This window comes from Moschus berezovskii, chromosome 14 (assembly GCF_049115385.1).
Source record: "Moschus berezovskii isolate FMDL1 chromosome 14, NW_MosBer_1.0, whole genome shotgun sequence".
Classification (NCBI taxonomy): domain Eukaryota; kingdom Metazoa; phylum Chordata; class Mammalia; order Artiodactyla; family Moschidae; genus Moschus; species Moschus berezovskii.
Window position 1 is genome coordinate 81,820,575 of NC_142473.1, and position 14,765 is coordinate 81,835,339.

General features: G+C 43.0%; 1 protein-coding gene across 4 annotated transcripts in view; it reads right to left on the reverse strand.

Moving 5' to 3' along the window:
- Positions 1 to 14,765, reverse strand: part of LOC129554835 (mitochondrial carrier homolog 2) — a 72,868-nt gene that overhangs the window by 52,919 nt on the left and 5,184 nt on the right. For 3 of the 4 annotated variants that reach the window (XM_088843334.1, XM_055424115.2, XM_055424114.2), the window contains exons 5-10: positions 13,949 to 14,002; positions 12,552 to 12,737; positions 11,163 to 11,270; positions 6,133 to 6,286; positions 2,329 to 3,111; positions 750 to 906 (exon numbers count right to left, since the gene is read on the reverse strand). In XM_088843334.1, the coding sequence (XP_088699460.1) occupies positions 750 to 906; positions 2,329 to 3,111; positions 6,133 to 6,286; positions 11,163 to 11,270; positions 12,552 to 12,737; positions 13,949 to 14,002 (1,442 nt within the window). The remainder of the gene's footprint in view (positions 1 to 749; positions 907 to 2,328; positions 3,112 to 6,132; positions 6,287 to 11,162; positions 11,271 to 12,551; positions 12,738 to 13,948; positions 14,003 to 14,765) is intronic. The other variant, XM_055424117.2, reaches the window with a different exon arrangement.

Below are 14,765 nucleotides of genomic sequence, written 5' to 3' on the forward strand. Positions count from 1 at the left end.
ATTACACAAATGTTTCTGTAGAGGCTCATACAACATGAGCATTTTGTTTGTCTTTCAGTCCCTTCTTCCATTGCCAGCCACAGGATGGAAGATGGTAGAGAATTCTACCTACTGAGAGTTTGAACTGACACCCAGGGCAAAGCAGCCAATAGCAATTAAAAAAAATCATCTTTATGGAGATATTATTCACATACCATGCAATTCACACATTTGAAGTACACGATTCAGTGGATTAAATATATTCACAGAGTTGTGTAACCATTACCACAACCTAAGTACAGAATATTTTCATTATTCCAAAAACAAACCCGGAACGCATCATTAGCTGTCACGCCCCATGCCACCCTCAGCAATCACTCAACCACCTTCCGTCTCTACAGATTTGCCTTTTCTGAATGTTTCTTAGGACAGAATCATATAACATGTGGCCTTTTGTGTCTGGCTTCTTTCATTTAGTGTAACGTGTTCAAGGTTTATCTCAGTCCGAGTGTATAACGGCTCAGTTCTTTTTAATGCCAGATAACATTCCATTGTGTGGATACAGTACAGTTTTATTTATCTTTTCACTGGTTGATGAACACAGTGTTATTCTTAAACCCACACTTTTCTAAAGTCTTGAAGTCCAGCTTTCTGGGATTTACCCAAGATAATGAAGAGCAACAAAGTGGCAAATCAGACACTGCATTTAGGAATGGATGAGTTATCCTTCTCCCCTAGTCAGTGGACAGGAAGTTACCTTTCATGCTTACCTTATCTGGTGCATTTTTGCTTAACATTAAAGGAAAGACTCGTTCATGAAGCCAGAACTGGCGATTGGTGTTACTGCAACCATACAGGAAGATGTTATTCTTCCGGCTGTGGCCATGGAAATCACAATACAAGAGAACCTCCCTTTCTTCAAGAAGTCTATGGGGGGGGTACAAACACAGGACTCAGTGGGTACACAAAGGCATGAGAATAGTCAACGATCCCTTGGAGTCTCTTCCTTAAGCATGTCTGTTGATACTTTCCCTCCTAAGAAAATTTCAGCCCCTAATGACCTTCAAAGGACCCCTAACCTCATCCCTGATGGAAACGTGTCTGCAGCACTCTTTGCCCTGCCAGCCACGGAAAGCAGATATGGGTAGGCCTTGTGGAAGGAGAGGAGAAAAACCACTGAAAGAAAGCCCACCCTGGTGCAGCCCTGTGGAAAGAGGGAGACAGGCAGAGGGGGAAAGAACCAAAGACAGCCCTGGTTTCTGACATTCCAGCGTTAGTTCCTCTAAGACTCAGCTCTTGTCTCTGGATGACCAGGACACCTATTCAGTCTTCCAAACAGTCACCGTTTCTGTGATGATGGTAACAACGCCACACCTTTACACCATGCAGGGGACTGTGCTAAGTAGATAACATGGATTATCTCATTTAAGCCTCACAGTAACCACCCAAGGCAGGTATTATTATCCCCACTCTACAGATAAGAAAACTGAGGCTTCTGTGGTCACAGACGCAGTCAGTAGTAAAGCCAGGTCTCAGACCCAGGCCTGCCCACCTCCACTATACACTCTGAGCCGTTCTGCCTATCAACCCAAAGCTACGCTCAGCCGTTCACACAGACGCGGTGAGAAGGTGCGGGAGTCCACGTATCTCATGTGCTGCAACTTCAGGTCCAGCGAAACGGAGGCTCCTTTAAGGAGGCTGCTGTTACATCATCAGCATTTAGCTACTTTTACGTTGGCTTGAAAAGTGAAATCGCTCAGTGAGTCCGACTCTTTGTCGACCCCACGCACCAGGCTCCTCCGTCCATGGGATTCTCCAGTAAAGAGTACAGGAGGGGTTGCCATTTAATGCAAGTTGATTTATTATTCTTTCTTTTATAAAAGAATAACAAGGAATTCAGACTCTGCAACCAGAGAACTAGCGGTACAACCTTGGGCAAGTCTTTTAACTTTTCTGGGCCTTAATTTCCTCATCCTATATAAAACGGGGACATCGACTGTGCCCGCCTCCCAGAGCGAATGTGAGATTCCATGGGGCATGTGGGAAGCACTGAGAATATTGCCTGTTGTACACAAGTCTCATCACGAAGACCTATGAACCCCCTGACTTTTGACCTTTTACATTCAATCATTTCACTTATAAGTAAAGCACCTCTAGTGAAGTACTGCACGTTTAGTTTCAATCCAGAGATAAGACATGATTTAAAACTGTGAAAACTAACAAAGCCACATGGCTGCAAAGAGAACATTACAGATGTCCCCCAAACCATTCCTGACTCCTATGCCATTGGGAAAGATGTCACACATCAGATAGAGCGGACAGGGTAAGACCAATGGCTGGAAGCCTCACCTCTTGATCATATTCCTGGTGTGCCAGATGCAGGGGAAGGATTCCTTCAGAATGGTTTTATAATGCCGGTTCAAGTCCCTTCCAGCCAGCGAACACCGATAATTCCCCACGATCACTCCGTCTGGATTTAACATGGGGACCACTTTGAAGATAAAGATATCTCTGAGGAGCTGAGCATCTGGGGAGTTGCTTAGGATGAAGTCCAAAAAGCCTTTCATGATCCAGGAGCCATTGCTTTCTCCGGGGTGCACGCGGGCAGTCAAGACCACAGCCCTCTTCGCAGCTGCCTCTTGAGGGGTCCGGGCCGGGTTGGTGATGGTGAGCAGGTAGACGGTGTTTCCTGCTAGGCTCCTACATAAAGTGCGGAGTTTGCAGAACTGAGATTTGACGGGGCTGTTTGCCACCGACAGGAGGAAGCGCTGCAAGTCAGTGTACGTGTATGGGTAGAAGTGTGCAAAGAAGCAAGTGTCCTGGTCGTGTGGAAACTGAATGGTCCACGTGAGACAGTAAAAGGGCTGCTGTCCGTCATCCGTGTTGTTCCTGAAGTACTTGATTTCATCTCCTTCTCTCCGCCAGCCAATGCTGTGGGTGCTGGCATCCAACTGGGAGTACATGAGCGGCTTCATCCCTACAGTATAGAGGCTCTTGGGTTTTAGCAAGTTGACGATGGTGAAGCGATAGGTAACATCTTTTCTGGTGTTCTGAACTCGAAAATAAAACCACTGAGTGTGCTTATTTGTGTAGAGGTCAGTTCGCAAGGTGAGTTCATACTCAAAGGTGTTTCTGTAATAGAGAACACAGAAGCATATCTCTGTAGCTCTACCCGCCCCTCAAAAAACAAATACTGTTTTCTTCTGATAAAAACAGATCTTACTACAACAGAAAAGCCTGCTATGTCAAACATTTATTTTCTATTTTCCCCAGTTTTCCAATTCATGTATCAGGTTAGCAGGAACTTGGAGAAAGAAAACTTATGCAGAGCAGGACAGGAAGAACCTCAAAACTGCCACTGCCGTGCAGCATGGTGGGGAGCATCGTGAGCTCCTCGGTATCTTCCAAGAGTACCCAACAGCAGCCTCTAACTACCTCAGCACCTCTCCCTGAGACACACTAAGCAGCAGTGAAGCCAGAGCCAGTGCTGACGTGAGTGACGCTCTGGACACCCTCTCTGCAGAGAGGCCTGTGAGCCCTTTGCGCTATCTTTAGGTCTGATCCTCACTTACTCGAAGACGAGGGGACGTTTCTGGAAAGCGTTCACCTTGTTGAACTTGCAGAAGACAAAATACAAACGCCAGAGATCATGGAAAGATACTCGTCCACAAGCATAACTCGTGAAGTATGGACTAAAACGGGATGTCCCTTCCGCCTCCATCTCAGTGGCATTCCAGAGCTGGGAAACAAGCACTCTCACACACTGCTGGTGGGGACTGAAATCATGTTGGGAGGAAAACTGGACAGAAACTAGCATTACTGAAGTGACCAAACCCTGACCTACCAATTTTACATCTAGAATTTGTCTCATGACACCACCAATACTTAAAAATACGAATGCAAAGGGGTATTAATTCATTAAGCCAAATATTGTAAACATCTTCATTTCCCATCAGTTGGGGAAAAGGTGAATAAGATACAGAGCATCCATATGATAGGACAACACGAGCTATTAAAAATAAGGAGATGCACCTGTGGTAAGGCCATAAAAACATCTAAAATTCATTAAGTGGAAAAGAGCAACATGCAAAACAGTACATATTTAAAAAAAAACAGTATGTGTTACTATTTTTTAAAACATGTAATCTGTATATATTACATCTATCCAGAGAGAAAAAAGTTAATGCACATACACAAAAATTAATACATATAAACAGTTGCTGCATCTGGGAGGTGTGATTATAGGACTTCAACTTTTTATGTTAGGTATTTATTAAGGAGCTTCCTTCGTGGTTCAGCGGTAAAGAATCTACCTACTAACATGAGAGAGGTGGGTTTGATCCCTGGGTTGGGAACATCCCTGAAGAAGGAAATGGCAACCCACTTCAGCCTTCTTGCCTGGAGAATCCCATGGACAGAGGAGCCTGGCGGGTTAGCAACTAAACAACAACATTTTTATTAAGATTGTAAAAAGTTGTATATTGTCACCTTTGCTTATTTAACTTATATGCAGAGTACATCATGAGGAACGCTGGGCTGGAAGAAGCACAAGCTGGAATCAAGATTGCTGGGAGAAATATCAATAACCTCAGATATGCAGATGACACCACCCTTATGGCAGAAAGTGAAGAGGAACTCAAAAGCCTCTTGATGAAAGTGAAAGAGGAGAGTGAAAAGGTTGGCTTGAAGCTCAACATTCAGAAAACAAAGATCATGGCATCTGGTCCCATCACTTCATGGGAAATAGATGGAAAAACAGTGGAAACAGTGTCAGACTTTATTTTTGGGGGCTCAAAAATCACTGCAGATGCTGATTGCAGCCATGAAATTAAAAGACGCTTACTCCTTGGAAGGAAAGTTATGACCAACCTTGATAGTATGTTAAAAAGCAGAGACATTACTTTGCCAACAAAGGTCCATCTAGTCAAGGCTATGGTTTCTCCTGTGGTCATGTATGGATGTGAGAGTTGGACTGTGAAGAAAGCTGATCGCCGAAGAATCGATGCTTTTGAACTGTGGTGTTGGAGAAGACTCTTGAGAGTCCCTTGGACTGCAAGGAGATCCAACCAGTCCATTCTAGAGGTGATCAGTCCTGGGTGTTTATTGGAAGGACTTATGCTAAAGCTGAAACTGCAATACTTTGGCCACCTCATGCGACGAGTTGACTCACTGGAAAAGACTCTGATGATGGGAAAGGTTGGGAGCGGGAGGAGAAGGGGATGACCAAGAATGAGATGGCTGGATGGCATCACCGACTCTGTGGACATGAGTTTGAGTGAACTCCGGGAGTTGGTGATGGACAGGGAGGCCTGGCGTGCTGTGATTCATGGGGTCGCAGAGAGTCGGACACGACTGAGCGACTGAACTAAACCGAATTGTAAAAAGTTAATGAACAGAAACCCTAATTAAATAGAATTGGGAGACCAGAAGAGGGAGCTCTCAAGCCCTGCAATGATAGTGGAGCCCAACGGGAAGAAATCTTTCCTTCCTGGTAAGGACGCAGCCAATGAAAAGCTATGAACCTTTTACTAAAGCCTCTCAACTTTCTTCTCCTTCCAGTTAAAGTGTTCTCCCTCCCTTGCATTACAGGGCTTTCGTGGCTCCCTGTGGCTGCAGACCCTGAACTGCAATTCTCTGTCAATCTTGAATAAGGGCATGTTTGCTGGAGAAATATCTAACAGTCTATTTCAGGTCCATAAAGCAAATTTCATATGTGCACTAATTTCTTTTAGAAGTGAAGTGAAGTCGCTCAGTCGTGTCCGACTCTTTGTGACCCCATGGACTGTAGCCTACCAGGCTCCTCCCTCCATGGAATTCTCCAGGCAAGAGTACTGGAGTGGGTTGCCATTTCCTTCTCCAGGGGATCTTCCCAACCCAGGGATTGAACCCGGGTCTCCAGCATTGCAGGCAGACACTTTAACCTCTGAGCCACCACGGAAGCCCTCTTTTAGAAGAAGAAAAAACAGTCTGGATAATTTTGTTTTCTGGAGGAAAATATGAGTCACAGTTATTTCATTCTTCTTCACTGTCCTCACAATCATCTCCCGTCACTTTTCTCTTTTACATAAACACTCCTGACCCCTTAACACGATTCCTGAAGACACTTCTCGGTCATCTCACTCATCGTCCCTTTGGGAAACCCCTGTTACTCACACTCTGACAGCTTTCTGCAGGTTTCCACTCTCGAACCTTGATTCAAACAGCAGAGTGTTATCTTCTGGTCCTTGTAAGGAGACAGAAAGTTCCTTGATAAGTCCCCGTTTGCCTCCCACTCTGGAACTGGTAAAACAGGAATCTTCGGTGGGCACTGTGGATGAGATAGATATATTTAGTCCAAGTCCCACTCAGAACCCATTCATCCAGTACACGTTTATTAAGCCTCTCTGTGTTCAGCACTATTCTAGCTTAACAACAAGGGGTATTTACATAAGAAATTTCTATATTCTCAGTAGTCAGTGGCTTTGCAAGTGAAGCGAGTAATTATTAACATTCATCAACTTCATACAATCTTGCACCACTTATATGGATAATTTCACTTTGTAATTATTTTTTACTATACTTGCATTATGTTGTTAGACGTTAGGATTATCTATCAATCAACAAATGCCTGACATCAACAAAGACCCTGACCATGGGGCAGGATAGACACATGCGTTAAACAAACAGAAACATGCACAGGGCCTGCTTCTATAAGTAGGTACTTCGTTAGTAGATAGACTCACATTATGACTTTTGCTTCTATATGTAACCTTGTCACTGTGGAGACTTAGAGAGGAAGTAATTTGTATAAAATGGGAGTAAAAGCACGGAGGAAGTAAAAGCAGAGAGAGCAGCAAGAGTACGTATAACCCATTTAAGAGCTGGAGGCCCATGTTGTTCAATCTTTTCAAGGAACCATAATCAATGTACAGACCAGCAACCAGATGTCATTAATATAGGAATTTCAACATTTTCTTGAGTCTCTTGAAGTGAAGTGAAGTGAAGTGAAGTGAAGTGGCTCAGTCGTGTCCGACTCTTTGTGACCCCGTGGACTGTAGCCTACCAGGCTTCTTTGTCCAAGGGATTCTCCAGGCAAGAATCTGGAGTGGGTTACCATTTCCTTCTCCAGGGGATCTTCCCGACCCAGGGATCAAACCCAGGTCTCCCGCATTGGAGGCATACACTTTAACCTCTGAGCCACCATGGAAGCTTCAGTTCAGTTCAGTTCAGTCGCTCAGTCGTGTCCGACTCCTAGCAACCCCATGAACCACAGCACGCCAGGCCTCCCTGTCCATCACCAATTCCCAGAGTTCACTCAAACTCATGTCCACTGAATCGGTGATGCCATCCAGCCACCTCATTCTCTGTCGTCCCCGCCTCCTCCTACCCCCAATCGCTCCCAGCATCAGAGTCTTTTCCAGTGAGTCAACTCATCGCATGAGGTGGCCAAAGTATTGCAGTTTCAGCTTTAGCATAAGTCCTTCCAATAAACACCCAGGATTGATCACCTCTAGAATGGACTGGTTGGATCTCCTTGCAGTCCAAGGGACTCTCAAGAGTCTTCTCCAACACCACAGTTCAAAAGCATCAATTCTTCGGCGATCAGCTTGCTACTGCTGCTGCCAAGTCACTTCAGTCGTGTCTGACTCTGTGTGACCCCACAGACGGAAGCCCACCAGGCTCCCCCGTCCCTGGGATTCTCCAGGCAAAAGAACACTGGAGTGGGTTGCCATTTCCTTCTCCAAGGTGTGAAAGTGAAAAGTGAAAGTGAAGTCGCTCAGTCGTGTCCGACCCTTAGTGACCCCACGGACTGCAGCCTACCAGGCTCCTCCATCCATGGGATTTTCTAGGCAAGAGTACTAGAGTGGCTTGCCATTGCCTTCTCCGGGCGATCAGCTTAGGTAACATTAAAAATGATCCAATTCATAGCCCACAGAAACATATCTCAAAAACAAAACCTCCTTCTTACTTAACCCTCAACATTCCTACAGCATGCGGTTGCGCTAGGACTCCTAACTTAACTAAATCCCAGATTCTCCCTGGAGCCCCATCTTCTCAGTTTTCATTTTCTTCATTCCTCCAGGAGGGCAGGCTTAACTCCACTTGATGAATCCAAAGGCAAGATCAAGACAGCTGCCACAAATGTGTATTAATAGGACAATTCACAAAAGCTGTCGTATAAGGAGAATGAGCTCTCGGCCTCAGGGTTTCTCCCTCTGGAGAAATACATCTGGATAGAACTGATGAGGCAGTGGGGATTCATGGTCATCTGGTTTACTGAAAATGACTTCAGGGTCACTGACAGGTAAAACAGGCTTATGATACCAAGAATTTCTTGAGGTCCTAGGAGTGATACATCCCCTATTACTTATAACTCAAGTCAACTGACTTACAATCTCAGATTTTATTAAAAAAAATTTTTTTTTACATGGACCATTTTTAAAGTCCTTATTGAATTTGTTACAGTATTTTTTTCTGTTTTGGTGTTTTGGCTATGAAGCATGTGACAGCTTAGCTCCCCAACCACAGATTGAACCTGCATGCCCTATGTTGGAAGGAAACTCTCAACCCTGCACTGCCTGGGAAGTCCCCTGATCTTAGATTTTATAAGTCTCCCAAACTCCTCCTCAGACGTTCCATAAGGTGGAGCTAGGTAGTTGCTTCATCTTTTCTACCTCACTGAATATAGTAAGTTATGCCAAAACAGTGAGATGAGAGTCCAAAATCAAGGCAACTGGGAGTAGAGCGTGTATAACCACATCTCAGGTGGCCCCTCTCTGCTAAAATCCGCTCATTTTTCTCGTGGTAGGAATGTAAACCCATTGCAGCTTCCTCTTTCCTATCTCGTGCTGTTTCTTAACCTTCCCGCATGATTTTATTAACTTACATTCCATTTCTACTAATTACACTTGGTACATATTCCTCCTCTAATAAAACTGACTTCTCTTCTGACCGTTTCTACTGAGTCACAGCTCTCTAACGTGACGTCTCCGTTCTGCCTTCAAGGTTACTATTGCCATCGGCTCCGCGTCCTCCCAGCACCTGTTCCTGTCTCTGTTACTTGTTGCTGTTGTTACGGCTGTTTTAGTGAGTTTGAAGTCGATTCATCCTTTCCATAAATACGCTTTTATCAATAAATACCCAACATCAATAAAGGATATTGAACAGAGGAAGTTCTCCGTCTCCAGTTTTCGGGATGCTATCAGGAGCGGCTGGACTGTCACGCGCTTTCGCTGCGGGGACTGAGACGACTGCGAGTGCTCGCCTCTTTGCTGTTAATGTGGCCTGTCACACCAGTTGCATGCTGAGTGCTTGCCTCTTTGCTCTGTTAATGTGGCCTGTCACACCAGTTGCATGCTGAGTGCTCGCCTCTTTGCTGTTAATGTGGCCTGTCACACCAGTTGCATGCTGAGCCACGCTTGGCTTCCTATAACAAGCCTCCCCTGGTCACGGTGTACAATCCTTCCAGTACGCTGCTGAAGCTGGTGTGCTGGTATTTGGTTGAGGATCTTTGCGTTTATATTCATGAGGAATACTCATCTATAGTCTTCTTGTGATGCCTTTGTCTGGCTTTGAATACTGGCTTCATTAAGAAGAGGTAGGAAATGCTTCCTCTTCTTCTGTTTCCAAAGTTTTTGGAGAATTAGGGCTATTTCATCTTTAGATGTTCGGTACCATTCAAATAAATCCTGTTAAGCCATCTGTGCCAGGGATTTCTTCCCAGGAAGATTTTGAATTACTCATTCAATTTGTTATAATCTATTTAGACTTTTTATTTCTTCCTGAGTCAGTTTTGATAATACATGTTTTATCCAGCAACTTTTCCTGTTTGTCTGTGTTGCTTAATTTGCTAGCATAAAGTTGTTAACAGCACTGCCTTGTAATTGTTTTGATTTCTGTAGAGTTGATGGCTGTGTCCCCTTTCACTCCTAATTTTGATCATTTGTGTTCTCCTCTCCTTTTTCCTTGGTTGGTTTGGCTAAAGTTTTGTCAGTTTTGTTGATGTTTCCAAAGAACCAACCCTTGGTTTGGTTTCCTGTATTACTTTTCTATTTCACCGACTTCCATTTTTCTCTTTAATATTTCCTTCCTTTTGCCCGCTTTAAAAAAAGTATTTATTTACTTATGGCTCTGCCGGACCTTTGTTGCTACACACAGGCCTTCTCCAGGTGCGGTCATCAGCGGCTGCTCTTCACTGTGGTGCGTGCTTCTCACTGCACTGGCTGCTCCTGTTGCAGTGCCTGGGCTCTAGACCACAGGCTCAGCAGTTCCAGCTCACAGGCTTAGTTATTCTGTGGCATGTGGGATCTTCCTGGACCGTCAAACCCATGCCCCCTGCATTGGGAGGCAGACTCTTAACCACTGGATCACCAGGGAAGTACCCTTTTGCTCACTTTGGACGTAGTTTGCTCTTATTTTTCTAATTTATTATGGTGGAGGCTTAGGTAATTGATTTGAAATCTTTCTTCCTTTTAAATACAGGCACTTAAAGTCATAAACTGATCTTGCAGTGCTTTAGCTACATCTCATAAATTTTGATACGTGGTTTTATTTTCAATCAGTTCAAAATATTTTGAATGCTTATGTTTTCTTTAGCCTGTGGGTTACTTAAGAGAAATGTGTTATTCAATTTGCAAATATTTGTAGATTTCCCAGATTTCATTTTGCTGTTGATTTCTAATTTAATTTTGCTGTGGTCTGAGAATATATTTTGTATGACTTCAATCCTTTTCAACATATTACGACTTGCTTTCTAACCTTATACATGGTATATCCTGGGGAGTTTACCATGTACCCTTGAAAAGAGTATGTATTTTGTTCTTGGGTACAGAGTCCAGCACATTTTTATAAAAGACATGAATTATACCAATAGGATCCTGCAAATTAATGCAGGAAAGTACAGCATAAATGAGAGTGCTCACTGCAGCACAGGAGGTGGAGAAGACGCGCAGTTCCCCAGAGACCCAACGTCTGAGTTTCAGGAAGAAGAACAACAAGCGGGAAGATACGAAGGGGACTCAGAAAAGGTACTATCGCTTTAAAAAGGAGACTAAATATTTAAAACTGATCAGTTACGAATTTCAGGGCTACCACTCAGTTTACCGCTAAACTATGGATTTTTGAAAATCATTTTTATTATAGAAAATATGTTTATTGTAGTTTGGTCATGATTAATTACTCACTGTTTGGTGTGATATCAATACCTGAATCTAACTGATAGACAACTGTGCCTTTTTCTTCTCCTACAATTTCTGGTATCTTTTCATTTCCTGTAGGTTGATAGAAATACTCTGGTTGAGGTGGAACCCACTCTGAAAGAAGACATTGAAAAAGTACAAAATAAGAACATAAAAGGTACTTTATTAGAACTGATATAAAATAATAATAATGTTTATTCAAATGGCTAGTCTGGTTGAATCAAATCAAATTTCAATCCTAAGTTTCCAGTGTGTTTGTAAATTAACTATATCTTGCTTCTTTCTATAAAGACTATGGAGAAATTTTTAACAAAAAGCATATACAGCAGAAGTATAACACTTAAAAATAAGCCAGAAAGTCAGGACAATACGATCAGCTACATTTCTCTTATTACTATAAAGGAACAAGTACAGCAATTTCTTCAGAGGAAACAAGGCTTTTTCATTAACATTCAGTTCTGAAAGATTTCTCATATGGGACTTGGGCAACTTCCTACCATTTTAAGTACAGGAGCCACTGATGAAAGCCAAGGGCATCTAAAGACACAACTTGAATTCAACAATACATAAAAGAATCATACACCATGATCAAGTGGGCTTTATTCCGGGGTCGCAAGGGTGGTTCAACGTTCACGAGTCAGCCAACGTGATGCATCACAGTACGAAAATGAAGGGTGAAAACTGCAAGACTGCTTCCACACGCGGAGAAGCAGCATCTGAGCAACGCCCAAGCTCCTCTATGACAGAAATGCTCAGCAAAGGGGTAGAGACGGGCCACCTCAGAAGAACAAAAGCCATGAACGTCAAGCCCGCAGCTAACATCACACTCAACAGTGAGAAGCTGAAAGCTTTTCCTTTAAGATCAGGAGCACAACAAGTATACCTACTCCGACCACTTTATTCAGCCAGTACTGGAGATCTGAGCCAGAGCAATCAGGCAAGAAAAAGAGAGAAAAGCTCTTTAAATCACAAAGGAAGAGGTAAAACTACCACTGACATATATTATATATAGAAAACCCTAAAGACTCTATCAGAAAACTGTTAGAACAAATTCAGAAAACTTGTTAGAACTAATTACAAATTTTGTATTTTGCAAAATACAAAATCAATATACAAAATTCTGTTACATTTCTATACACGAATAATGAAAGAAAAATTAAGACAACATTCTCATTTACACCTGCATCAAAGAGAGTAAAATACCTATGAATAAATTTAAACATTAGTGTAACTTGTGACTTTGGGGAGTGTGTATCAGTTTCTCAGAGCTTAAACATTTTCGAGTGAGCTAACAGATAGTGAATCTGTCCTGCCTTGTACTTTAGTATGCACAGAACTTAAAACTATCATATGGACTATCCGAACAGCAAGGCCATGATGCATAAGTAACGTTACCGATGTGATGAATGCTCTCCTTGATGACCTCACATTCTATTGGCCATCTTGGAGCCTGTAGCAGCGCGCTGCCAGAGAAAAAAGCAAAGAGATCTCGGGGTTCTCTAAGACGTGGGTTTACTTCGCCAATGTCATCATAAAGAAGCTGTCTGCTCTTAACAAACGGTGAACTCAGCATAAGAGAATCTGCCAAAGGGAAAGGTAAAGAATGAGCAGTTTCCTTTTCCTTTTGAGGAACTTTACTGCTCAACTGTAACAATTAAGGGATTTTAAGCATTGTATTAACGTATTATCACAGATGTGCAATCCTATGACATCTTTCTCCTTCAGAGAGATTTAGTCCAGGCTGACAACATCAAAATTATGAAACGTTAAGCTAAAATTCCCTCGTAGCTCAGTCGGTAAAGAATCTGCCTGCAGTGCAGGAGACCCGGGTTTGATCCCTGGGTTGGGAAGATCCCCTGGAGGAGGAAATGGCAACCCACTCCAGTATCCTTGCCTGGAAAATCTCATGGACAGAGGAGCCTGGTGGGCTGCAGTCCACGGGGCCCCAAAGAGTAGGGCACAACTGAGCGACTAACACTTATTAACACTTAAGCTAAAATTCTGCTCTAAAGTACTTACATGTAAAGTTTTAGAGTTAAGTCAGAAGAAACTTTTGTTTTTTAAATCAAAGTTAATGGGTTGAAGACATTTCAACAGTGGGTGACAAATAAAAGTTACTTAATGTATGTTATTTTTGTCTAGAGAGAGGCAAAAAAAAAACAACACAACAACTTTCAATTTGACCACCAGCATTTTAGAAAAAAAGGACATAAAACTTTATTATCTACAATGTAGCAATCTACAAATTAAATTTCAAATTCTTGCTGCTGCTGCTAAGTCACTTCAGTCGTGTCCGACTCTGTGTGACCCCATAGAAGGAAGCCCACCAGGCTTCCCCGTCCCTGGGATTCTCCAGGCAAGAACACTGGAGTGGGTTGCCATTTCCTTCTCCAATGTGTGAAAGTGAAAAGTGAAAGTGAAGTTGCTCAGTCGTGTCCGACTCTTCGCGACCCCATGGACTGCAGCCTACCAGGCTCCTCCATCGATGGGATTTTCTAGGCAAGTTCTTGCTATAACCATTCAAAGGACTGAGAGAGATTTACAAAACAGGCTGGAAAGAGTAGAGGCAGGAGAGAGACGAGCTCTTAGGAAACGAAGAGGAAAAAAAGGAGGAGAAGGAAGTTTTCAAGGAGAAACGGCAGGAGAAGGAAATGGGAGAAAGAAAGAAGAGAAAGGGAAGGGGAAGGAAAGGCTCCAGGGGTGCTAACCCCCAGCTCTGGTGGGGAGAGCAGGGAGAAGACACATTCCCGAAAAGGAGTTTGCATTTTCTGGTCTGGAAGGACGTGCAGTACCTCTGCTCACAGCTCCTATCTGTCTGCACACAGTGGAAGGTAGACAGGTAGGCCCTAGAAAGAGGACAGAAGAGGCCTGGTTTGTCCTGTGGATCTTTCTTTCCTCTTCCTTTCTCCCCTATCCCTTTCCATCCCCCCACCTTTGGGTCCCTGCATTTCGATGTCTAAACATTTCCCCCACTGTTTAATGGTGGCAGTGGGGGGAAACATTTGAAAAGATGGTAAAGCTACTCAATCTCACTCAAAGCAATGTAAGTCAAAATGACACGAAGACATCAATTTTTTAGCTAATACAGAGGAAAAACATTTACCTGTTTTACACTCACCCTGACAAGGGTGTAAGTAAACAACTATCCTCAGAACCTGAGGAGAAAAAGGCAAATTTGGTGGAATCTTTCTGGAAAGCAAATTTGGCAGTGTCCAGTAAGGCTTAAAACACTTACCCTTGATTCAGCAATCCCACTGCTAGGAATTACCTTAGAGACTTTCTTACAAAAGCTTATCAGCATACATATGTAGAGATGCTCCCTGCAATAATGCTCAAATAGTAAAAATGTGCAATCAAAGCATCCATCAAAAGGGAAGTTAAAATAACTATGACATATTAACGAGATGGAAAACTCATTCATAGGTATTAATTAATAGGTACGTGCTCTTAAAAAGAATGAGGTAGATATTTTTTGTGCTCATAGGAAAAGCGTCTATTATTAAACAAAAAAAAGCCAAAGTAAAGTTTGTGTAGAGGATCCTCTATGAGCAATCAAAAAGAAAAAATATATAGATACTTGAGGGTATAATTTTTTTCCTGAAAAAAATG